The sequence below is a fragment of the Stigmatopora argus genome, chromosome 9 (genome assembly GCF_051989625.1).
Source record: "Stigmatopora argus isolate UIUO_Sarg chromosome 9, RoL_Sarg_1.0, whole genome shotgun sequence".
NCBI classification, from domain to species: Eukaryota; Metazoa; Chordata; class Actinopteri; order Syngnathiformes; family Syngnathidae; genus Stigmatopora; species Stigmatopora argus.
In genome coordinates this window covers 16,325,951-16,353,721 of record NC_135395.1, presented here as the reverse complement: position 1 = coordinate 16,353,721, position 27,771 = coordinate 16,325,951, and the positions used below count along the sequence as shown (strand labels likewise).

General features: G+C 39.7%; 1 protein-coding gene across 1 annotated transcript; it reads right to left on the bottom strand.

Annotated features, from left to right (window-relative positions):
- Window positions 1-773: 773 nt before the first annotated feature.
- LOC144082781 (glypican-4-like) lies at window positions 774-27,771 on the bottom strand. Its single transcript, XM_077610179.1, has 9 exons — window positions 27,109-27,771; window positions 12,187-12,345; window positions 6,778-7,175; window positions 5,564-5,729; window positions 4,992-5,122; window positions 4,767-4,913; window positions 4,564-4,688; window positions 3,547-3,719; window positions 774-3,464 (listed from the first exon to the last, which is right to left on the bottom strand). Exons 1-9 carry the CDS (start codon window positions 27,266-27,268, stop codon window positions 3,253-3,255), a joined length of 1,671 nt encoding a protein of 556 aa, XP_077466305.1. The 5' UTR covers window positions 27,269-27,771; the 3' UTR covers window positions 774-3,252.

Here is a 27,771-nt window from a genome sequence, read left to right as displayed (position 1 = left end):
TCACATATACGGGTCTAGATATCTAAAGGCGGAGTCATCGGCATAAGTGACTGATGGTGTATGTATTGTTGGGTGGGATACCTGAGTGATTTCCTCAAACTAAATATTTTCATCTTGCTGAAATCTTGACGGATTTACAAACCATTTGGCTTATTAAAAAATCATATTAACTTGGTAGGGATTTAGACTTTATGTTGAAATACACGTTAATGTTTTTCAGTTAACAGTTCATTTACTGGATCTCTGAGATTTATAAAATACAAAACACTTAAGCAATTAGTTTCTATTTCAAAGTACAGAATCCTCTCAAATGATCCCGACGCAAAATGGTGACTATATTCCGTTGGCTCACTGAGCGCACCAAAATATCTAGTCACATATATGTTGTCTATTGTGCGCGCACCTTATACATGAAACATTCAACGCGCTCATTGCGCAAAATTGTACATAAATTACAATGTGTAAACGAAGACTCCCTATTAAATTTCTGACTATAAATCACATTTAGCAGGCTAGACGTAACTGTATTTTAGCAATGACATTTGATTGTAGTTAGGTTTTTTTTTACAATAAGAGAATGAAATTTGTTTCATTTTGTGTGGTGGTAAAAGCAGGATATCTACAGCAAATAATTACCACTCGTACAATATGCCCTGACAATTTAAAACCTGTCATATATTCTTTCTTTCACAATGTTACTGTTATCTGAAATGTTATCTGTCGAATACAAACTGAATAAAAAGTGTGCAGATGACAAAAGAAGAGACGTATCATCATTTAAATATTGGCAGTCTTTATTTCAACAAGACTAAGAAATGTTGTTTAAAATACATTTTTCTTACAATTCAACATCTATCTCATCTTGTTTCCATAACATTTAGGAGATACTCTGACATGTAAAAATCTGTTGTACTGTTATGGCCTCTTTTAGAGACATCTAAAACGGCTGCTCTTTATTTACACTTCTCTTATTCTTTTCAGTCATCCACACAGTCCCTCCTCAGAGATGATTCAGTCCATTCAGTTTCCTTGTGGACCATAGACATTCTAAAGACTACCAACACCTGTCCAACTCAACTTAGTCACTAGACTGAAGTTGATCTGTGGTTAAAAAACACAACATACTGCAGTGGGACCGACTCCTGCCATCTGGAAAATGCTGCTCCGGCCCGCAAGCACAGACATACACCATTTCCCAAAACATTTACTCTGAAAGTTTTTCTTTTTGGGGGATGGGGGGGATTCTTCGCTCAATGTAACCCTTCTGCAAGTCATGATGACTTCCATAAGCACTTGGAAAAATGTTAAGAGATATACTACTATGTTCATATGTCAGCCATATTGAAGTACAGTATTGCCAAATCCAGTTGCAGCGCACTATTTTAAATTAAGGCTTCACGGTTTTTAAATGGATTGCATAGGGATTCCTTCCATGTGTGATTTTCAACAGCAATGTCTCAGTGACTTATTCGCAGTCTATTTGACAGGACTGTAGACTAGTTTTGAAGACATTTTCATGTGAACTTACAATCAACCTGTCAATTTTAGAGCCAAAAAAACAGACACAATGGTGATGTACAGCACAGTATTTTGTTGCCAGATGTTGAAGGTCCATTAAGATATATGGGGAAAGCCACTTAAAAATGGTAGGATTGCATACTTAAACCCTAAAGTGTGAATCAAAGACTGACTTTTACATGACAAAGAAAACTGAAAATTCAGAGTCTTGGCCAGTATTAAGAATGATTTCATGTACAAAGGCTATTTGACCACAATCTTGTAGATGAAATAGAAGGAAAAAAAATCTCAAGAAAAACAAATCTAATCGTCTTTTTAGGAAAAAAACAGCGTTGATTGAATTTCCACAACAGAATTCAATTAAATCTATACATTCTTTCTTTACAAGTTTCCAATTATGTATGAAGATGATCAGAAAAGCTGTGCCATAAATTGCATTAGTTTGGTTGAACTTGTGACAAAATGTCAACATTTTAACCACGATTTGAAATGATGTGACTAAAGGAACATGAACAGTAGATTAAAAAGGATTCCAATTATACTGAAAAAGGCCATATGTGGGAGGTGCAGCCACAAAGCACACCAGCCAGTTCAACTGCCTAAAACTAGCATTTAAACCCCATTGTAGTACCTAATATATATCTTCATACCAAAAATAGCTATACAAATACAGCACCTCTTCAACATTATTTAAAAACCCTGTAGTAAAACAACCTGTCCTTGATTTCCTTTGACTGAAGCACTCTCTTTTGGTTTTCTAAGTTGAATGTGATCTTTTTCAAACTTTAGACTGTACAAAGTCAGATCTTCAGTCTTGAACTAAGCTTACAGTACAAAAAAAAAGGGGGGGGGGGTTAATAGGGGGGTACTTGCTTTGCCTTTTTAAGGGGTAACACTAGGAGGGTCCTGCTGCTGCTCTCCAACAAACACTTTCAACTCCATTATCACTAGATTGCACTAAAATAGCGTGAATGAGGTATGACCTTACTACTGAACTACTCAGTAGAGAAACCAAAAAGTTAGGCTGTTATATGCACATTTGCAACCAAAGGGAGCCTTCAAAACTCTTGAAAAGAATGATTCCGTCCCTGTTTATTCTCCTCACCCTGGTAACTTTTCTATTTGTGTTTACAAAGTAATGCTGCAGTGCTAACAAGATATTCTATCTTTCCAAGGAAAACCAAAAAGAGAGTGCACACGTGAAATGCTCCATTCCCAGAATTTCATACTGGCTGTTGTAGGAAAAAAAAAGCATAAAAGCGAAGAGATTCACAGTTTGCACACAGAGAGGTAATTGACGTTCATAAATGAACACTCAATTTCACTGTTCAAATACAACTACTAAAATCTACATTACTCTCTGATCTCTGTATGATGGAAGGACACCAATAGGTACCATGTGTTATTTTTACATTGAAGAAGGCACACATCGAAGTATGAAATGAAATTGCCGAAATAAGACAAAATAGTTTTCCTGAAGCTGCAGACAGAACCTTAGCGTAGCCTTAACAAAGTCAAGGTGACTTTCATGGGATGATAATCCGATTGAAGGACACAGTTGCCCTCAAAACATGCAAATAATTAAAAGTGTAATGTTAAAAGAGACTCCCCCCTCCCCCAAATTTTGGACTGTCCGAGGTCCTGAAGGAAGCCTTGTTTAAAAGTCTTTCTGACAGTTTTCCCCTTCGCTCCGTCATTCTCAGTCATTCTCGTCGTCTCACGGCCCAAATACTTTTATCTCAAGTGGGCAGCAAGCAGGGCCAGCCCGCAGAACAATAGTGCCACGCTTCCCCGCAAAGTGACGCCGGCCGATGCTTCACCATGGACCAGATTAACCCGAGGATCCACCGGAATGGGTGGAGTGGAAAAGTAGATGTCTCGATCCGTGTCGCAGGACGGAGAATCGCAGCCGCTGCCGCTCTCCTCTCCTCCGCTGGCTTCCTCGTCTAAGAACACAGAGACAAAGCGAGTCAAATATTTGCCAGTGGACATCATAAAAGATTACAAAAAAAAGCTGATCATTCTCACCGTTATCAATGGAAATATCATTGCCGCTGTACGCAGCTTTGAGCCAACTTGTCATTTCCTTCAAAACTGCAATCTGGCTTCGAATCACAGTGTCTGGCTTTGTAATGTCCACATCCACATCGGGGTTGGACCCCTGATTAGCCAAGCCGTTGCCAATGACAACAGCCTCATACCTAAGTGATAAAGTCAATAACATTAGTAAGTAGTAAGGGCATAACGTTATAGTTATCAGAATTACAACGCTTAACGTCATCTTTTATTCATGTAATTTTATTTAAAAAAAGAATGTCATCCATTCAAATATTTGAAACGTTTCAGCAAAAAAGTTGTCAAAACTTTGAAATATATTATTTTAGAGTGAAATGTAATTGAATTTGTTAAAGGTACATGAAAGTACATAAAATTTGTTTACAAAAACTAGAGTTGAACGCATGGGTGCAAGAAGAGAACAAGTGAGTTCTGAATGTCTGAATTATAGGCAGAAACTCCTTAAGATTGATTTATGAAGTTTTTGTTATAGGCAAGTTTAAAACACAAATTGTTGTCGCCACGAGCCGAAGCCCAGTAGTGTCACTGGTATCTGACCTACTGTTACAACTTTAAATCAGTCGGTTTTCCATTTTAGAAAGGACCAATATTGCAATGCCCTAAATATGCACATTTCCTGAAACCCACATAGCAGTAACAACATGGGGACGTTATTTTAACTACCTAAAAATGACAAAATAAAAACTACTTTATTCAAAACCCCACAAGTGGAGGTGTATTTTACGTACTACAAACACGTAAATATGTATAGTTGATATCATTTCTTAGCAAGTCGAGGGTTGGGGAATAAAAGCCTAGCGGCCCGCCAGGCCTTTAAGGCACTGGAATGGTATCTTAATACAATTGGTCATTTTCCTCCTAGCTAAGTAATGCTGATTGACGAGTAGCATTCAAGAACCACACAAAATGGGTAACATCTTCTTTCTTTCTAGTTTTAACCATCAGGCCCGTTTTAATCAAATCCTGTACCTGCTTTTGGCTGTTCCATTCCAGCAATCATCACCAGGTGCAATTCTCTCACCAGCACAAACTGTGTCTGGCAAAGTTGACCAGAACTTCTTGGCATGTTTCAACTTCTTCTTTACATCGTTCGTCTATTGCAAAAAGTAAACAAATCAAGGACAGCCTCACAAAACTACACCAAGTTCTCCTTCTGTCCACTCACACCTTACCAGTCTATCTAAGCTCGTTCCCGCAGCAGTGGTAGGTCTTGCGTCAGGGCTGTAAGGGCGGAAGCGTCCAGTGAAGGCTGTCTCCTTGGCGGAACGTTTGGAACGGAATGCCATGCTTGGTTTAGGCTGGCCGCATCCATGGAATACCTGTCAGCGAAGGAAAATGGTTGATTAGGAAGGAATCTGTATTTCTTGTGTCTGTCAAAAACATGGGAAAATACTGACTTTCTGCGAGACTTGCATGCTGTTCTCTTGCATGTTCATGATGGCCTCGGAAATCTTCACATCAATGGGATCCATGACAGACTCAAAATTAAAAGGACCCTCGAGTCTCTCAGCCAAACCAAGCATGGCATCTAAAATAGACAAAAGGGAAAACTGCCAAGTTAAGAAAAAACGTCTCGGCCGCAATAATTGGTTATGCAAATAATTTCCAATAGGGGGAAGCAAGGTCAAAATCACAGGAGTTGCTGCAGCTTGCGTTGTCGCTCCACAAAGAGCCGAGTTAGTAAAATAAGTGTTAAAAAAAGGTTTTATTCACTAAATGATTTTACAACTAGTTAAGTAAAAGTTCCTCATTTCCCAAAAAACACCTGATGCTATTTTAAAAAGTGTGTGCCATTTTTAAGAACGACTTATGCAATTTAGACAGGAAACCTTAGAAATGTGCCTTTATATAATTGAGTTAATTCGGCGAGACATGCAAAGTATTGTGAAATTCAGAAATCTGACAACACGTAGCAGTCTATAAACGAAAGGAGCAAGAGAGTGAAGCTGCAGGTAGTATCGCCACTTACCAAGAAAGTTGTTCCATTCAGCGTCAAGGTCTGCCTGGTTGGCCAAACATCCCCGCATTACATTGAGACAGTAATTTTGGCAGGGCTTCAGCGCTACTTGGCCCGAGCAGTAGGGACAATACAACATTTTCATGGCCGCTCGCACACAGCTGGGAGACGCGCTGACCTGCAGTTCAGTTGGAAGACAAACATTCAATGAATAATGTACTGTACTTTCAGACTCTTTTACACAACATTTTTTTTTTACAAAACCGTGTAATCTTCTCATCAATTACTGTGGTTTCTTCAGAGTGTGTGTTTTTGCCTACGTGTGTATTTATAAATGTTTGCCGCAAAGTACGGATTGTGAAAAGGTGTACTTTCATTCCGCTAACTTTTGAAATGTCCTATGTTACATATGTACCGTATTTTCACGACTATAAGGCGCACATAAAAGTCTTAAATTTTCTCCAAAATAGACAGGGCGCCTTTTAATCCAGTGCGCTTTACATATGGACCAATACTAAAATTGTTATCACGATAAAATAAAATAAATCAGTCGATAGGGTACACCATCCTCTACAACTCTCACAACTACGCCAAGCAGCCCCCGACTCTACTATTTTCCCGTAGAAAAAGTACTGCGCAGTGACTGCTGGGATATGTAGTTCCTTTGTCAATACACCCAATGGATTGTGGCCTGGCGATCGGCATCAACACAGCTTTACGAAGCATGGACGCTAGCTACTAGCTAGCTACTATTTGCGAATGGATTGTGGCCTGGCGATCGGCATCAACACAGCTTTACGAAGCAACTTTGCTGGATTTGTGGGAGATGATGACGTGAGTACATTGTAAAATGGATAAATAAAGTATAAACGAACTCAGTTTTGCTTCCGTTGCCTTTTAAAAAATGTGTTTTTAGCGTGTGGGTGTAGCGTGTATGTTAAAGCTGGTGTATGTTTTGCCATGCCTGGCTGCGTCTATAAAAACGGTGCGTCCTTTGTGTGTGTAAAATACAGAAATAGCACTCGTTATTGACACTGCGGCTAAAAATACGATGCGCCGTATGGTCGTGAAAATACGGTACATTTAAAAAAATATTTTTGCTATTGTTGCACAACATGGGGAATCGTATAATTAGTTTAATGGTATGTAAACATACTTTTGATAGGTGCATGCTACACATGAGAAAAAGTTTATTGCTGTCAAACGTGCATTGCTTCGACTCTTACCGTAGAGACTTTGTTGACCACCTCTGGCATGAGGTTTAAGCCACGCACAAATGTACGCGCTGCGACAAAAGCGCGCGTCAACTGGATGCGGAGCTTGCGAGGCACGTCACCGAAAGGCTGCAGCTGTTCTGTGTGGCGGCTCACGCACTCCATGTAGGCGTCACTGAATTCATACTGTACGTTGACAAGCCGGAACATCCTCTCCAAGAGGTCAGCCCAAAAGTCTGACAACATGGACTCCAAGTTGACAGCCGCGCTGCCTGACACGTAGTACCGTGTCAGGGACTCGAAGAAGTTCTTGAAGAGCTCGGCGTTTTCCACATACATCATCCCGTAGGTTCGCACAAACATGCTGTGTAGCGAGACTTCTGCATTTTTCAAAAGTTCCTGGAAAAACTCTGTGGAAGGTTGGAGAAGATAAAGAGAGGCATATTGATGAAACAACTTTCGGGCCATGTCATTAAGAATTTAGAGAAACAGACATTCTGATAAAATATATACCTTGAGCTTAAGCAGATACTAGAAATTGAAAATAATGTAATACACTGGGTCCCTCTAGTGGTAAGCAAAAGATTGGCTGAATTAATTGTTCTAAATCATTTTAGAGGGCATTTAATCAAATGCAATTCAGTTCCATTCATCTAAAATTACAAAAGATTCAAACTTAATGTTTAAGAACTCTTTCTTTTTAAATATTTAGGAACAACTTCTAATTTAACTCAGCCTTAAGTACATTCCTTCTTTTTTCTTCCGCTTAGTTTTAATGTTGTACCTTATAGTGCTACCCAGATAGCCAGATACTCTAAGTGTAATAGGTGCATTTTTTTTCAAACAAGCAAAGGAGAGAAAGTAAAAGAATGTTGCGAATAGTTCATTTTAGGCTGGCCTTAACACAAAGGATCAAAAACTTGTAAAAGGCGCGGTGTTGGAAAATGTTTTGCTAAGTAATGCACACAGGCCAGTCAACTGGGACATCTCCTCACATCAAACTGACCATCAATGGCATTTTCTCTGTTGTTACATTCCACTGATTTTCTTTCTCCTGGCTTCTCTTAGACTGTCCTTCAGAGGGATTTTTTCAATAGGATTACTGAATAATAAGAACTGTTTCCCCTCCCATATATGGACCTGTGCGCCTTCACCCATCCCAGCATCTCCCTCGCCGTACTGCTTTCACTTCATCAGTTTCTTCAGAGATCTCCCTTCAGTAGACAGGGAACAATGACCTACTTCATCCTAAGGAATGTCCATCACCCCCCCCCCCCCCCCCCCCCAATAATCCAGTCCCCCTTACCCCCGACTCTCTTAATCTGAACAAAATGAGAATTCCAGAGTCACTGAAAAATGCGTCGCCTTCAGTCGTGCATGCATGCAGGCGTACGCGCTCAGCCCCCTTTCACTCATCTCTTTTCTATCACTCTTGCCGCGGCGTGCAGACAAAACTTCTGTCCCGCTGGAGTTTCTCTGGGTGTCCAATGCCTGCCTTTGAAATGTAAAGTTCCCATGCTCTCACAGGAGGAGACACTAAACGTTCCCTGCCACCGGCAAGCACGTGCACGCACACACACACACACACAATCACGCGCACACACACACACACACAATCACACGCACACACACACAATCACACGCACACACACACAATCACACGCGCACACACAATCACATGCACACACACAATCACACGCACACACACACACAATCACACGCGCACACACACACACACACACAATCACACGCATACACACACAATCACACGCGCACACACAATCACACGCACACACACAATCACACGCACACACACAATCCCACACACACACAATCAGACACACAATCACACACACACAATCCCACACAATCACACACGCACACAATCACACACACACACAATCACACACACAATAACACACGCACACAATCACACACACACAATCACACGCGCACACAATCACACACACACACAATAACACGCACACACAATCACACACACACGCAATCACACACTATCACACACGCACACACAATCACGCACACAATCACACACGCACACACAATCACGCACACAATCACACACGCACACAATCACACACACACACACGCACACACAATCACACACACACGCACACACAATCACACGCACACACACAGACACACACACAATCACACAATTACACTCACGCACACACACGCGGTCCCCTCGTAATGCTGTCACTTCCACTCCAGACTGACACACTAAAAAGAAAAAAATGGGGATGGGGGGTGAGTGAGGGCAGCATGGGGTGGGTTAAGTTGAGGGCTTTTTTAACTCCAAATCCCTGCTGTGTTGCCAAGGATACCGGAAACACCGCAGCCCCCAAATCACACGCACACGCACACATAGTAGATGACAAGAAACCAAGTGCTACTCTTCATTAATAAAGATTGACCCCCAACCACGGAATGTTATAGTACCAACAAGTTTCAAGTCAGTAAAAAAAGAATTGATGGACATGAAAAAGGAGAAAGAGAAGCAGCTGTGCGCGCCAAAGAGTACAAACAAATAACAGGCATAATGATGATGAGATGTAGCACAGGAATAAATCGGCATTTTTTATTATAGTTTAGCCTTATTTATATAAAGATTTCCCCCCAGAAATCCTTTGTTTTAGCTCGGTTTATATTACAGTTTATATTTCCTACTTTGCAATATTTGAAATGTGCAAGATTTAAATAAAAAAAAATTCAAGCATGTAAAAAATGTTTTTAAGAGTCAGTAAATAAAGGCATTAAATTAGGCTTAAATTGTTTTTGCTGTTTTATTTTTTTAAACAACACAGTTTCAGTTCTATATTTTTTAAATATAATTTTATTATACTATATATTTTATTCATTTCACGATTTCACATTGCCATTCATAACCTTGAAGTAGCAACTTAAAAGTTGAAAAATGTAGAAAGCAAATGTCCAAATCTAGCCTATTTTGACAATTCCATTACACATGGTTCTTAGAGCCCTAAATTATAAGTAATGATTTTAATTTGTTACAGCATCAAGGAAGCAGAATTCCTCCCACTCCACCCTCCAACTTCCTCCAAAGTACACCCCCACCTATTTTACTTTAAACACTGCTCCTCCCAATCCCAACCCAACTAGTAATTGCACCCCTATTTGTGCCAATTAGTTCTTGCTCCTCACTCTTTTCTCATGGGATGCGATTTGGCCACTCCTGCTGCTGGATTTCTGGGGACGGGTGTCTCTTATGAGAAGCCTTAATCCACGTTTTTGAATTCCACATGTAAGCCTGCACTGCTGGACAGGGTCAGCGTATTAAGGCCGACAGACAGGCCGAGATCGTGGCAAAGCGGGTAGAACTATTTCTGCCTCCTAATTGGCCATGACTTCTTGCTCCAGGCCCAGGGTGAGAGCGTGTCTAATCACATACTCCACTTCCTGAGTTTGGAAGTCTGTATATGCATGTAGTCATGTGCGTTTTTTTATCGTTATTTTTGGCTGAACTGTGTTTATGCATTTATGCAAAGCAGTTACTACTCATTTACTACACCACTGATGGCAAAAGATGTCTAATCCAGTAGTGTTTCAAGTGTGGTACACGGACGCCCTCTAATGGTACTCCATTTTCATTCATTCATTCATGATGCCACTTAGCCTCACGAGGATCGCCGGGGTGCTGGAGCTTGTCTAACGTAGAACGAATTATGCTATTTCAATGACCGACAAAAATTCCAATTTACAAAATCAGAGGTACCACTGTATTACTCTTTTACAAACTTACCAGGCTGTAACAAGGTTTAGGTAATTAATTTGCCAAATTTTCCAACAGAACACTTTGGCCAACTAACTCATTGTCTGCCATGGACAGCGCTAGATGTCCAGCCCATTTTGATTAGGAGGGATGGCGGCAAAGATTCGCTGCCAGCCTGTCCTGGTCAAAATGTATTAGACTAATACTGTTGAAAATGGCAGCCAATGAGTTAATATTTCTGACAAAGAACTAATACTGGAAGAAGCACTTTATGAGTCAGCTCCTGAGTGTCGTGGTGTGTAACAAGTAAATAATGGGATGGCAACATGAACATGTCAACATAAGCAGTTAGAGGTGTCAAATGGAGCAAGTGGAAAAAAACGCAGCAGGCCTTTGTAAAGAGATCCCACATCTAACAGTTTGAATTGAGCCGCCCGCAAGCTTCCTGCAGTCATAGGGGGCACAAAAGGTGAATGAAAAGCAGGTTACAATTTCACTCTCAGCTCTGGGCTGGCGGTGACCCCTCCAAGATAACTACATGACTTGAAAAACGGATCGTATAACTTGCAGTATTCCACAATGATGTAATGATTACCATATATAGACATATTTCAAGCATGGTATTTTAGTGTTTAACACGACTGCTAAAAACATTTGCAGTAGCATGTACTTTATATGTTCCTACATTTTCAGTCAGTGCATTTTTGTCTAGGAAAAACAAGACGAATGGGGAATGTTTATTTTATTATTCTAACTTTTATTTTACGTTAAAGCCTCGAGTGCTCTCACACCTGTGCTCTAGAATGATTGGAGGATATCTATTGACACAAGACACTAACATGGACCTGCGTGTGCACAAAAAAAACCCTGAAAATTCAAGGAAGAATGAAAAATACTAATACTTAGAGAGAAAAGAAAGGTCTGAGTGGGATGACAGGGAATGTCAAGAGAGGCATGAGATGGGACAAAGGGGCAGGAAAAGGAGAAAGCGAGGGGCGGGACAGTGTGAGCTGCCACTGCATTCCGACGCGTCACATTCCAGTTCACATCTGGCTGCAATACACACTCACCCTGTTACTGACAATCCTTGACTCTCTTTTTTAGACCCACAACATGTAAAGGTCTGCGACTCACATATGCACAGGCGCGCACGTACAAGAAAGGTGTCACACATGCACAAACTAACCCAACATCTCAACATGACCTTTTCTTCCTTCCCCTTTTTTCAAGGAATAAATCCATGAAAACGGCAGAAGTGATAGGTCGGAGGAGTCAAAAGTTGTGCCACTTCCTCTGTGATTCCGCTCTGTTGCGTGTTCCCATGTGCTTCCGCCATACATAAGTGAAATCTGATCCCACTATTTACTGGCGTACGCACATGTGAGCATACACTGAGGAAAAGGAAGCACAAATCTGAAGATGTGTGTGGTCCGTCCGCGAGTGTGCGGGTCTTTCTAGAGAAGGAAAACCAGTAGAGGGGGCGAGAGAGGACACTGAGATGTTGAGAGACAGGTGGACCGGCCAGTGGATACAGACCGACTGTCTCCGCTTCGGGCAATGTAATGGCAGGTGGGATTGTCTGTCAAAAATTGTGTGTGCTAAACGCTGCTAGTATGACGAAACTTTATGACAAAATAGCTGGTATTTGTGTTAGTTTGTTTGCTTACTGTCAAAGTGCTCATGCCTCTGTCTAAAGGTGGACTGCAGACTGGTGCTAAGTTTGGAGACAGGGGCTTTGATATCGTAACGACTTTGCTGGCACAGCTTCTCTTCCATTTCCACAGTGCAGCAGGAGAAACCTTGCAGACATACTCTCAGCGATTCTCCTGGAAAAGAGAAAACAGAACATGTAAATGATGGATGTTAAGTGACAAAAAAGGAGTGATTGCTTCATATAGTTTTGAGAGAAATGCAAAGTAATAAGTAAACACACTTAAGAAAGGAGTGCATTCAACATTTTATGATCTCAGTTTGTACAAGCATTTATGAGCTGTTTTAAAAAGGATGCAAATCAAAGTTGAAGGGAATACTGTGGGGAAAAGCCTAATGTGCGAGGATTAGTTAGTATTTTCATTGAATTCTTTTCCACTATTTTGGGCAAATGTGCTGCGAATAACTAAATGCTGCAACCACATGATGAAAAGACAAAAACATAAAATGCCGCAAAATAAAACAGCTGTAGCCACACAAAATAATTGGAAGCAACAACTTTCCACTCACATTACAGATGCACTGAAATGACAAAAAAAAAATTCAAAAACAGTACACTGATATCTTTACTTACGCACATCTGTACATACAAAATATTAATGTCCCGAAATGCCTCAATGGAAAATTTTTGACTCAGGATACGAAAGCATTTTAAGTTTTTGGGGGTTTCTCATACAAAATTGGTATACTCTGATAATTTTTAAAGAGTTTCATTGGTAGTATTGGAGCGAAATAGGGCTATTAACTGTAAAATCTGTCTCTACTTACGAAAAAATTAAAGTTATCACTTCTGGAATCACTCGACTTTGTAAGTAGAGGTACCACAGTATTTTGTGTTTGCAACTGTGTTAATGTTTCCTTTTCAATAAACATGGGTCCTTTCAGGCCTTGTATGGTGGTGTGTTTAGTTTTCCCCAAGTCGGGGTGCATGCAAAGTTTTTTTAAGGTTATGCAGCCAAGTTCTCAGTCTAAACACTAGGGGCACCATACAAATTGGTTCAAATGAAAAACACTTCCAGAAGTGATTCATAGTCATGAATCAAATGTTTAGAACAGAATGATACACTCTGGCACCATGAACTGCTTTTCTCTGTCTATACAGTACAAGTCTCTACTCCTCCATTTGTCTCTAACCGTTGACCATCCAACCAGGCTCTGCTCGTGTACACGTGCATGTGAGCAGCCCCAACTTAAATATATTAACACATCACATCACTGCTCAACACATGGCTCTTTGTACAGGCATGATTGGAGGCACTGGAACCAAGGGCTACACACACTCTCAACTTTTAGGTCTAACAGACATCCAATTCGCCCCCCACCCTTCAGCAGCGGCCACACCGCCCAGCACTCAGAAGGGCTATATCCACATGGAAAATAGCCCTAGTTACCAAAGTACACAAATAAAGTGAGATCGTCGATATTTCACAGGAATGTCTGTACAAGTGTTGCATTGTTAACTCACAGATTCACATCTAAAAAAACTCAACGTTCTTAGCTCGGGGATATAGTGTGAAAGTTAGTCCTTGTCTTAACACAAAAAAAGAAAATTGAGGTACAAGACACCGAGTACCAGTTGAAGTCAACAACAGGCTTGACTATCAGAGTTACTTATTTACAGCGATCTTTGCCAATCATTTTCCTGCACATTCCTTGACATGAATAGTCTTTGTGTGTGTGTTGGGTGGACTGAATCTTCCTTTAAGGGGCCTCTCAAAGATGAAACAAGACACAGAGGCTAAACCTTGTTGGGATGTCATTCTGAAGAGGAAAATAGCCATTTATGGTGCTCAAAACAAGAGAACAGCACCTTGTAAACAATCGTGACTGCGCACCATGGCATTCATCAGCACTCCACCACTTTTCTGGCTTCCCTTTGTGGGGTGACCACCATTCCCTTTAAATGGCTCATAAAATAAGACACTTCCCTTTGACATTGTTCTGCCCCAAATGCTTTTCCCAGGAGAATGATGGCGGGGGAGGTGAAAACGCCTCACGGACAAAAAACAGATTAGACACCTTGCCGCCCTCCTTGCCTGCCATCATGTGCTCCCGAACCAGACAGACATCAGGATGCAGCCCCCACCCAGCGCTTGCATGCCCTCCGCCTCGGCCACCATCACCCTCTAGGCTTAACCAGTGAGGTCAAGGGTTAACAGCCACTCCTCTGAGAGAGGTCCTGTCCTCTGACCACCCCCTTGTCTACCAGCCGGTACATCCACCACACATAGTAACATAGAGCCTAAACCTCAGTCATCCAATAATAATGCCACTAACACACATCCACCCAGACATTCTGGCAATTAAGAGTCGTAAAAGTCGCAGACACAAGCAAAAAGTATAAATAGAAAGGCCAAGTGGTCAATTCTCTCTATCTGAAGTCATGAAAGACCCATGGGGATTATTTCTGTACTTTCTTGAACTCAAGACATTGCTCAAATCTATTAGCAGAGCTGTAAAGGAAACCATGGGATAAGTGCACATTGCACGACTGTTTGCTTGCTTCTATTGTAATTGGAACCCCGCGGTTGTCAGGGCTTCCACACAGTCAACAACATTTGTAAATAATGAACTGAACTTTGGCCAGAGATTATGTACATACTGATTAAACTTGAGATGTCTATTTTGCAATGTAAAACCATTATGGCATGCTGCAGCGTACCGTTATTCATTTTCATTTTCTCTGTCCACAAAAGGACGAATGAAAGACAGCACCAAACACGCACACATTGTAAAGAAACTATCATGACATGCAAAAACAAAGACAAACATAAGACCCTGCTTCCCTGAACATGCAAAGAACAGATCAGACTGTATCAGCATTGTTGTAAATTTGCACGCCTTACAGACGTAACATTCCCTTCTTGTTTGCACTTTGCTGCTTAGTAAATAATCCCCAGATATTGAAGTGGAGGTCTGCAATCTTGTTCACATCAAACTCTCGATATAAACATTCCAGATCTCAATTTTGATAATTAAAATTTCTACTATATGGACTTTTCACACTAGCACCACATCTACAGCTAGGTCCAACTGGTAACATATTTATACAGTGGAACCTCGGTTTTCAAACGTCCCAGACTTCATTGACATCATTGAATTTTACATTAGTGCACACAAATTCACTCACCTCTGCCCTCTTGATTACCAGTGTTTGTCCATTGCCAATATGTTCAGTAATGCCAGTTTTCAGAACATTTTTAAAAAAACAAATGTTACATACTGCCACCCTGATTACCAGTGTTTGTCCATTGCCAATATGTTCAGTAGTGCCAGTTTTCAGAACATTTTTAAAAAACAAATGTTACATACTGACACCCTGATGACATTCGCAGACTGTGGTCAGTTTAATAGTACAACATTCCAAATGCAAAATCCAATATTTATAAACATACCAGGGAAAATAAATTATTAAAATCGCTATACTTTTTTTGCAGTTATAGTTGTGGCTCTTTGAAAAAAAAGAACACTGAAAACAATAGTATTTCGGGTATCGTACTGCAATCTAGCGAGATGTCCGTATTGTCCAGACTCAATTTCTGGTCAAGATCCTGGAGGCTTTTCAGCTACCGTGGTGCTTCTAAAAGTTTGAAGCTGGAATTCAAACGCGTGTGATTTGAACCATTTGTGAGTTTAAAGAAAGAAGCCAAAGGTTTGTTTATTGGGTGTAGAAACTAAGAAAATTCCTTCCTCTTTTGCGTGCATAATCCAGTAAGTCAACTTTTCTGGATGTCTTTAGAAGACATTTTGCTTTTCCTTGTGAGCAAGCTTCATCAGTTTATGCAACAAAATTACTTAAGGTAGCAATAACCTAAACTGAATCAATATCTTGGTTTATTTCCATTATTCATAGTACCCATAGAATATCAACATTTGGCTTTTAGTCACTGATTTATGACCAATTATTATCCAGCCGACAAAAAGCAACTATTTCAAGGGTTTACTTAACAACGTTCTAAGGGTAATTTTAGAAAAGCTATAATGGATGTGTAATAATGAAATTAAACTCAAACCTTTAATGAGGAAAAAAAATATATAGTTGTTTAGAGGGCCCAGTTTAGTACGGGGATCTCCACCACAGTGGCACTTAGAGACATAAAAACAAAACTTCCATAAGTCGAAGCATTAAGTGGCGTCAGCAGAAACCTCAAAAGCATGAGCTCAGACCATCATTTCATGCCATAAAGTTCAGCTGTAGTGTTACTATTAGCAGGAGTATCATATAATATTTTTCAGTACAGCAAAACCTTCACTAAGTTGGTTGACTATTAGTGTTGTTGCAGGGGGAGAGAATTTACAGACACCCACATATTCACATCAAGTAGCCACTCGGTAAAATCACGTACTCTTGCTCGAGGGCACCGTGCCAAAGTTAAAGAAAAGTGATGTGTCTTTTGTGCACACTTCCAAGTCAGATTTTCCAAGCTCTTCAATGTCAGGGCTGTCCTAAAGACAACTTTACCTTTCACTTTTTAAATTAAGACGGTCCACGGTTGTAATTATTTTTAGATTTGGTGGATAAAACTAACATTCTAATTTCGAAATTTTGCAGTATTTGTGAGAAAACCTATTTCCCTCCGAGCTCTAAAGCCAAAGTACACCACAGGCAACACCCTTACCTAGATGGCTTTTATCTTACAACATCCATATACTAGATCATAAATGGGTACAATAAGAATAAAGGGTGAATAACCAAAAAGGAGATTACATTTTATAAGCTTTATTAGACGCAGGGCTGAGCATATGAAGATAATGAGAGCAAGGCAATGTTTCCACCTACTATGTCAACACATTATCCACTTAAAAAGATAATGTGATGAAAAGTTTATAGCCAAATGCCAAAACCAATAATGAGTTTCAGTCCAACTCCCTTAAGAGGTCCAGAAGCGCAAGACTATGCTGGAACTGTGCCCCACAATCTGTCTTAATTAGTTTTTCTGGTCAATATTTGTCCCATATTTTACTTTCTGTTAAGTGATTCAAGCGACAAGTACTGACTAATATATACTGGAGATCTGCTATTGTAATAGTTGGCTCACGGTAGTTTATTTAATTCTAAAGTATAAAATATCTTATCTGACATTAAATCATCTGGATGACTTGTATGAGCAAGAAATTCCAAAGACGTGCTGAAGACGTGGCTTTTGCCCTTACAGCTGTCCCATGACTTTATTCATTATTAGTCAGAGCGTGTCAACAATGAAACAAAGTGGGAACCTTTAAGTGAACAACTTTATCTCTGTCCTCTCACACATTGACAATTAAATCTGAACTTCATTTATAAGTGTTTGAGAGACACTGCAAATTGTGGCTTAGATATTTTGCAGACAGGTACAAACATAGTTTGACTCCAAATAGAAATAAGTGTCGACGGAAAAGCTCTGTAAAGAAACATACCAGATGAACAAAAGAAAAAGCAGGAAGTTGTGCATTTACTCTAAGTAGACATGTCTGGATAGAATAGATTTAAATTTGGAGCCAAAGACATGGTTTGGGGAAGCGCCAATATAAATTGAGGATTACCACTTTTTAAACAACTGCTTTTGAAAACATTGAAGTGCCAATTTTTTCATGATTCAATCTGTGAATCATTTTACTAAAACATTCTCTGAAAATATCAATTTTATTTATTTACATTTTTTCTTTCACCCAAATAAATGCACATTCTTAAGTTGTTACCAGAGTCCATTACCGATTACTAAACCAGTTGGGGCCTCTGGCCAATTAAAATTCTCCACTTGTGAGTGTTCCAAAATGCTGTCATCCATGAACATTTACCCAGAAGCGCCTGGGGAGATTCCACAACATCACAGCAGCCTCTCATTCCATTTCCCTCTCCTGTCCTGAGCCGGCATCTCCAGCTTTGTCTCTGGGGACAAAAGCTCCCTGCCTGCACCACTTCCCAGGTCACTGCTTTGTCAGGGTTTCAACTTGCTCCCACATTTGCCTGAGAGCATTTACAAATCAGTAAGAAAAAAAAGGTCTACCACTGTTCTGTTGCCACTCTCAAAACGCCCCACAGTTGACTATTGAAATATTCTTTAGACGATGTCTGACCTCTATGTGCAAACAGCATGAGACAAATGTAGCTCCTCAGTGTAGAATTGTCTGTAACTTGAAAGGATTGACAATTCCATGTTATTCTTACTCATACTATATTTGAGTGGATATGATAGATATGATTCTTAGGTTTCAAACTGAATTTTTTTGCAAGTAGAATTTTAAGAAGAGACAGTGCTAAACAGACAAATGCGTTAATTAATGATTAGTAATGTAGCTAATTAGTGTAGAATTGTCTGTAACTTGAAAGGATTGACAATTTCATGTTATTCTTACTCATACTATATTTGAGTGGATATGATAGATATGATTCTTAGGTTTCAAACTGAATTTTTTTGCAAGTAGAATTTTAAGAAGAGACAGTGCTAAACAGACGAATGCATTAATGATTAGTGAAAGATAAAGATTTACAGGTCATCCCTTAAACCGATTACATGATAAATGCCCCCCACACAGAAAAAAAGAATCAATGAGTTCCAAGCGTAAGACAACATTGCCCAACAAACTGTACTTTCTGTCCTTTGGGCAATAAGTACAACATCTGAGACTTGTATACACGGCTCTGCAAAAACATGAATGATTAATGCAGTTGCTGGTGCACGCAATTTTTAGAAAATTGATTAAGCAATAGTTTATATGTCCAAGAATGATTTATATGTCTATTAAGTAATTTGTCAAACTTAACAGTTACCTGCGAGCAAGCACAATCAACAGGGAAATGATTCCTTGGATCAAAATGTCTTTATCTTTACAGTTTTAGTTCATTTCTTAGAAGATCCAGGCATTCATGTATGATCAACTGCATTTGCAGCATATTCCATCTTGCCATTTATCCAGTTCATGCTTCTGTGTTTGTTAGACAGAATAGAAGCATTGGAAGAGCGATAGGGTTTAAGTGAGAGATTTGCAGAGACCGGGATCTATTTAGTACACAAATGGAGAACAAGTTGTAGCATAGCTTGCTTGATTTACGCAAATGAAGAGAGAAGAGGAAAAGAACAGGTGGTGCCCAAGATCTTTCATGTTTGTTCTACAATATCCACCGTCAGGCTATCACCATGCTTATGGCATATGTGCAAAAAAAAAGCATGCACGAGTCAGAATTCTGTACAATGGAACCCTTGTTAGATAAAGATTCACCTTGGTATTTTGCAATCAAGAAAATCAAGGTGACATCACAATCACTCCATTTAGGCCATGCAAGAACGATGTGCACGATGGGCATGTACTATAGAATCAGAATCTTCTAAATTGTTAGAACATAACTTTTAGAAAAGGCGTAATACAAAATACTTCAAATCTCATGTGTGGAATATATTTACTATTGTATACTGCTATACACCAGATGTTAAAGCAGAACATGGCCAAGCAAAATGCTCCAGGCAAAATGAGGTCAGGTAAAAGATTAGGTTTCTGTACGCTCGGTAATACAAAGAGGCAACAAAGATTCTAATATACCTGTTGGGTTTTACGACACTGGACACCAGTTGAAGTGACAGTCAAAGAAAGTAGAAAGTCTAACCCTAACAAAACAGGGGTGTTATGGACTTTAGTCAAGAATGGTACAGCATTTTCGGAATTTTGTGAATGTCTATTTGCATCTGAGCTTGTTGATAATAATTCAAGTCCTGGCGGGACAACTAGAGCTCCCACTAAACACATTTGTCTGCCAACACATATCACACCAAAAATGCACTGACCGAATGATTTGCAACCTCAGAGCCATCGTTAAACACAAAAATCTTTCATGTGTGCGCTTCTTTTGCCTCAAGCCAGCAGGAAGCCTGCCATTGTTTCCATCATGTTTTACTTTTCAGTTTTGCTCTAAACATGGCATCACATCATGAGTCAAATTCACAAATGTTAAGCAGCCAAGAACCCGCCTCAGGTTTTTTGGGCGGTTGCTTTTTGGACAATTTAAAATGAATGAAAACCTCCTGTTCTTTCCTTAAATGTTAGAATTGTATATTGAAATTCATCTACACAGAAGAATGAGCGGAATACTCGGAAACCTACTTAAATTTCAGTTATCAAACATGAGCTAAGAGTGAGCAACGGTCTCATCAGCGAGTGATTTTTTTTGTAGGACTTGGGAGTAATTAGCAAGGATTACAGCTTGTCTGGCTCAGAACCAGCACTAGATTTCAACCCAAACACCCAAGCAAGAACTTGGCTCCACTCTCCTTTTCTTTCAATTTATATGGACCTCCACCAAATGCACAAATCCCTAACACTGCAACAATGCAAGAGCTGCTTTGATTAAAACTAATTTAACTTTTTATCGTCTGTTCTTTCTCATACAGTTTACACCAATGACATGACAAACGTGAGGGAATTGTCTAACCAATATGTTCTCACTCTAGCCCACAATTTCATATCCGACCATAGAGTCTTAAGTGTTGGCAGAACATCACTACTAGTGAAGGGATCCACACAAGGGATATGCACATAAACCACCAATAGACAAGATCTATTTCTATTCCAAGCATTTTATTTGGGAAAGGGCTTCATGAACAACAAGTCAAATAGATGGTGAACACCTAACAGGAGCAAGAGTCTTAAAAAAAACTTGAATATCAAGGATAACATTTAGACTTTGAGATATATTCATCATTTACTGAGTATTTAGCAGTGAATGCAAAAATGTACCCATTAGTCTGAAATGGGGGGCGGGGTTCACAACTACAAATGGGGGTGCAAGAGAGGTTTTTAGGACTGCAAGGAACACGACCTTAAAGTCCTGGCAATGAGGTTTCAGAGCTTCATTTTCCAGCAATTCATAAAGTACGGGAGAAAACAAAACCTCAAGGACACCATATCTGCCCACCATCAGTCTCATTCTCAGCAACTAACTCTGACCTGAATAATATTACAGCTTGACATTCCATTCACTCAACTCAACAACTGATATTAAAAGCCTGAGCAAGTTGTAAAAAAAAGGGTATACAGTAGGCCCAATAGTAGCAAAATAGTAACAAGAAGCGCAGTAAAAACTACGGCTAAACAACTAATCGCTTTAATTGATTGAAATCGATTATTAAAATCGTTATAAACTAAATTAGTCAACAATTTGTTTTTAATTAACTTGTGTATGAATATTTTTGGAGTATTGTTTTTGGTCACAAGGCCGGATCCGATCTAGCAGTCGCATGTTTTTTTCTGTATCATGGTGCTTTTCAACTGCCGTAAGTCAAACCACAAAGCAACATCTCTTTAGCAACTAATGACAGTAACAGATTATTGTGTGATATCATAAACAAAGCATTTTTTCAATTTAATACAAACAAAGTAATTTATCAATTACTGGTTACATTACAGTTTGCATTTTACTGGTTTAAAAATATGAGCATCGGTTCGGCATCGGCAAAACACATCTTGAGAAAAATCGGACTGGAACGTAAGTCAAAGAGTGATATGAGATTATTTGCTATTTTGAATCTTTAAGTAGGTTGACTTAACTTAAAAACTTGTGGAGTAACGTGGGGAAAAAAGGAGATAAATATAGACCAAAATTTATGTAGACATAAGATATTCAACCTCACTTCAGCCCCTGAAACTACCACAACAATTAAGCCATTACTTTTAGTTTAACATCTGAAACTGTCCATCTCTTTCTATTGTCAGTTGGGTGTTGCCTTCAGGAGATTGGTAATTGTTCATTACTCACATAAAATCCAAGTTTTCCAAATATATATAATACATGGGTACAAGGGATTAAAATATTTTTTCCGAGGGTTGCTTTTAGGGTGAGTGTACTATACACAGGGGCATATTACACTCGGGACATTATGGTATGTGCATATGTGCTTTTTGTCTGCTGCCCGTATTCCCGCGTCTCAAGGACACTAAGATCAACTTCCCCTGCTCCAAACTTTTTCCTGTCAGTCAAATACCCCACTCTTTTTCTCCACATGCCTTGGTCAATTCCTCCGGAACGCTTTGTTATCGAGTGCTCCCAGCTCTGGGGTTCCCAGAGTGTGGGTCTTGGTGGTCCGGTGTGGAATGTGATGGGGTGGGGGGTAGGCAGACTAGAATATAAGGGGGTGCTCAATTGTTCCCACACGCAGCATCAACCCCCCACTGATCTCTTGCTCACTTGGCCATTTGTAGAGGTATTGGCTACAGCAAAAGATGCAGGGATGGAATGGCAGGCCTCTAGTGGATAAACTGCTCTTGAACCGAGACTCCACACAGAGCATAGTCAATGAGTTTGAGAAGGGAAACTTAAATGATGTCTTTTCAAAACCTGGAATAACAATGACACATAAATGTTGGCATTTTCAAACAAATTCAAGGGAAGACTTTTCCTGGATACTGATTTGCTGTATTGTTCTGGGTTAGTGATAAGTACTTGCTAGCATCCGGAGAGCCACTGATGTCTGAGCTGCCCTGCTGTGTTCACAGGAAGCTGATAAGAGGGGAGAGACAGAGTGGAGCTGACAGGCACGTGTAGCAGGACTCCCACCCTCCTTTTAGATGGCCGAAGTCAAAGCCAGGTTCCCCCCTGCACCTTGGATTCGTGAGACCTTGGCCTCATGGTATCTAAACTTAGTAATTATCCTTAGGGCTCACCAAGCAGTAACAGGGGAGATGTCACATTTCAAGGGCCAAACGCGGCAGGATTCATCCCATGATCACTGGTAGCGAATGGGAGACCAGTCCAGAGGGGGCCCCTCAAGCAAGTAATCACAATCTTTTTAATGATGTGTCTGTCAACACCTTTTCAGGGCAGTGCTACCTGGAGGATATGGAGATTCTATATTCATTATTGGGGTGCTTTGTCACAGTTTGAGTCACACCCTATACAAAAATCTCAAAAGGTCAACTTTTATTTTAAAGTTAGCCACTCTTTGGCACCTTGCAGGCTGACACAAGGCAAGTGTTTGTATTATGTGCAATCTTTAAAATCAAAATAAATGAAAAAAAGTTAATTTGGTCGCTCAACACTTAAAACATGTAAATTACATAACCTAAACAAACCACACAAATAAGAAAAGGCATTAGATATGAATGCAAAACCAAGTGTACTACCTACAACTTCTCATGATTAAACATGAAGTGTGGTTCAACTTAAAACACAGAGGGCCTTTTGGAGTTAATGGGATTGACCTTGAGAGCATACAAAACATTTATCTGGTTGTTTAATAGTTAATTATCACTGGAGTTAAAATACTAGGCCACAGTCCTTCAGAGGTGGGCCAGTAATATACTGACCTTTGGATAATAAAAGTCGTGGGAGGCTTTGTGTACACTAAGTTCCTTCACAGGTATTTAGAGGATCTGCATTACAGAGTTTTGACATTGAAGCCCATGTACAGAAACTTCAGACATTATGCAATGGGCTGATTAACAGTAAGGACTGATTCTCCCTTTGTTGTTGCCCCGTAACTTAAACATTACATGAAAGCCTTGGGGCAACACAATAGTGTTTTCATTCTTCCTTTTTAGTTGATTCCAAAGAAAAAATAGCAGCATATTGCTCAAACCAGCAAAAATTGCTTTAAGGAAACCACCGTGGTCATCACATAGCAAAGGGTCCTCACATTAGTACCATGAGTTACAGTTTCAGGGTCGTCCACAATTTATACTTAAGAGAAACAAGACAAATGAAAAGGTAATCCTTTTGTCACTTTTAATGAGTAACCTGACAGGATTAAAATTTATGACACGAGTCTTACAAACATCCTACTTTGAATTCAAGAGAAGTGGCTTAAATGAATAACCACATTCTGTAGTTGGTAAGATATTCGGCGTTGGATGGAGAAAGAGGAATGGCACTGATTCCATGTGATCAACAAGGAATTCAAAATCTCAGCCTGCTGTTACTGTCTAGCACTTAATTTGCTCTCCACTGAAGCAATCGGGGTTTCCATTTCACTTTTACTGCATTACAACATCTTTATTGTACCTCGTCAGGACTCAACAAAGCCCCTAAAGTAACATTAACAGTAACAAACATCCCCACTGGTGTGTCGTGCCAACAATAACACAAGATGTCCATAGTTGTAACAAGCAGGTTTCTGAATTCTGTGTCTGTTATAAGAGTCATATTCCAGCGGTTTGATTTACAATCACTGTAGGCGTGCCAGTAAATATTTCAAGAAGTACTTATCAAGCACCTGGCAAACATGTAGTCTCTCCAAATAAATAGAAGCTGTTATTCTAGAATAACGGTTTAAACTATGGTTGGGATCTTAACATACAGCACTGTTAACTGGAACCTTTAGCAAATGTAATGGACAATTGTCAAAAGCGGATGATCTTTGTCCCCATTGTCCTATCTATCCAGGTTTGACTGTATTAGAGATTTCAAGAGTAGTTCTTTTGAAGAAGTTTGCGGCCACTCCCAACTCGCTCTAACGTCTAAGAACCTTGAGACTTGAATGTATGAATGATCTCAGTCACCATCTATGACAAAGGGAACTCATTGAGACTGTTGGCCCAGACATACACACAACAGAAATCTATTGCAAGGGAAAAACACGTGCATGCCTCACAAACCTGTGCAATAAATCTGTCTTTGTAAGGATTCTTCTTTCCAACACCATGAAACAAAATTAAAAGTGACCAATGCTGAGAAATGTAATGGAATTTAGCATCACAAACATAGTCACTTATTTGACAGTTACACCCAATTTTAATCCTAATGACCCAAATCTGCAGTTCTTACCATTCATAATGACCTCATTTCTAATAAAGTAAATTGCCAGTTGGGGACATATTCCTTTGGAATTTATGTTTATAACACTGTTCGTAGGTATTGTACAAAGTACAACAAACGTTGATGCCCTTTGTTCAGTGCCAAGAGATGATACAGTTAAAGAAAAACACTAGCAAATCAGTTGTTGACACCAGAATGACACTGTTATTCTTTGGTTGACAAACATCCCAGATGTGACTTTCTTAGCAAGGAATTTGCAAAACTGGAAATCAAATTGGACTGAAATGAAATCAAGTCTGGGTATGTGTGCATATTCAGTTAACGACCATAAAAAGGAAATGAGAGAAGGGAGGGATTTGAAGTATGCGGGGCACAGTGGAATTTCAAACCCCAACTTTGCTCCCCCACCCTAGACCTCACTGTAAAAGTCACCCCCATTTGTTTCCATTACTACGGTTTAACTCACAATTACCTATGCCGAGGGGATTTGTTCTTACCAGGCTTAAATTGTTTGCCTAAAGTGATAACCAAGCTATCTGAAGTTCCTGAGAGGCAATGTCTGTTGTCAAATTTGACAAGTATATGGAAAGGCTGTTTATCAAACTTTGCACAAGGCTGTGCTTTCACTTTAGCAATATATTATTGATCAGCATCCCATTGTAGATAATATACACCAACACACCATACTACTTTGAAAACACTCTTTAACCAACACTGACAGTCCGGAAAACCTGTCCTCACTACCTGCCGACTTGGGAGTTTTACAAGGAAGCTTGAAAATAAACACAGACTGGATTTTTTCAGTGAGAAGCACAGCTTGTGAGTTGATTATACCTTTCCATTGTTATGAATTGCTTTCAAGTATTTCCTAAATGAATGGTCTATTACTGGTTGCAGCAATGAAGTGTTGCCAGCCACCTGCCAACCTGTACAGAATGTCTCAAAATTGACCTACGGAGCTTAAATTAGCTGGGTCTCTTTTCTTAAGATGAACCCTTTATAGGACACTCATTCAACTCATTGGACACCATTGATTGTGATAAAAGTCCAATACGTTTTGATGTTTGATAGTTATTCTTGTCCGTAAGTTAAATAGTATGAAATAAAAAAAATAAACCAACTTTCAAGTGGGGCGGCACACTGGTCAAGTGGTTGGCAAATCTGCTTCTGTAGTTATGAGATCAAGGGTTCAATCCTGGGCTTTGGTCTTTCTCTGTGGAGTTTGCATGTTTTCTGTGGGTTTTCCCTGGGTACCAGAGGGTTTCCTCCCACATCCCAAAACCATACGCGGTAGCCTGGTTGACCATTTCAAGTTGTCCCCAGGTATGAGTGTGAGAATAATTCGGTGTTTGTCTCCTTGTGCCCTGAGACTGGCTGGCAACCAGTTCAGGCTGTGCACCGCCTACTGCCAATAGCTAGCAAGGATAGAGTCCAGCCCCCCTGTGATCCTCGTGAGGATAAGCATTACCAGAAATCAATTAATTAAGTTTAGAGTGTTAATGGGGGCCATAATCATTGTATTTCTGTTTTGATTAATTTTATATATTTTCCTTATCAAATGTATTCATTACAAAATTTATAAAAATTGCATTTAAAAATACAATGATTATATATATACATATATACAGACATACATATATATACACAGACACACACAAATATTTATAATTGACTGGCAACCCCATAGTATGTTGACATCAATTTTGGGTCATGTAGGGCATTCCATGTTAGTATTGTGGCCTGTATGTGTATGTACTGTTGGGCACATTTTGTGTAAATAATAATAATTATCTAATACCTAATAGTTACCAAACATGTGATTTACACATAAGTGGACAGAAGGTCTTTATGGATCAAGTTTTTTATTTTTTTATTAGCATCAATCACTGGCTCTATGAAGGATTACAATATGTTGAAATTTTTTGAATGAATGATGAGCTCTTTCATAAATGCACTAGAATAAAATCATTTTTGAAGCCTGAAAGAAATACAGAAGATCTTACCTTGTTAATCTATCTTTGCTCATTTTAATTCACCCACTGGCCCACCACAAGATTTTTGGGGCCAAGGCCGGGCCCCGGGCCCTATGTTTACAACCATTCCTTTAAATTAAAATGTTTAGATCACTGCTAAGGAAAGTGAAAGATTTCAAATTTACCGTTCACTCCTTTGTTGGGAACATCGTTGATGTTGAAGCCTTTGGAACTGTAAGCATCTCGAACATCGTTGCAGTTTTTCGACTTTTGCTCCGCCGTGGCCGACATACAAAACACGACCAGCGTGTTAAACACACACAGCAACAGCAGCAGCGTCTTCATTTTGTATCTACTTCAAACAAAAAAAACTAAATCAAATGATCAATTCGCTGAGAGCAAAACGTAAAAAATGCGTCCAAAAATGTTGGAATCTAAATGGAAGTGAAGCCGACGTTCCTCATGGAGACGCGTTGCTTTCCTTCGGCAAAAAACAGGCACTTCATTCACTCCAAAAAGTCAGGGAGCAAAAAAAAAAATCACAGAAAAATCGCTCACTAAATTATTCCCTGGAACACAGCGTGTTTAATAAAACTGTCGAATTCCAGACTCGACTATAAAAAAAACACGAAGACGTTTGAGAAGTTTTAAAACTTTTTGGGGGATTTCGGATAAGTATCCCAAAACCTGGGTCCGGGTCTTCGACGACAATAGTAACCACAAGCGGGGAGTAGACGACAAAAAAGTCTTGATATTTCGTTTGTTTTCTGTTGTTTTCTACCGCAGTTTCTGATGATCGGCACAGTGGAGTATAAAATCGCCCTACTGCGATCCAGATGCAGGGTGAA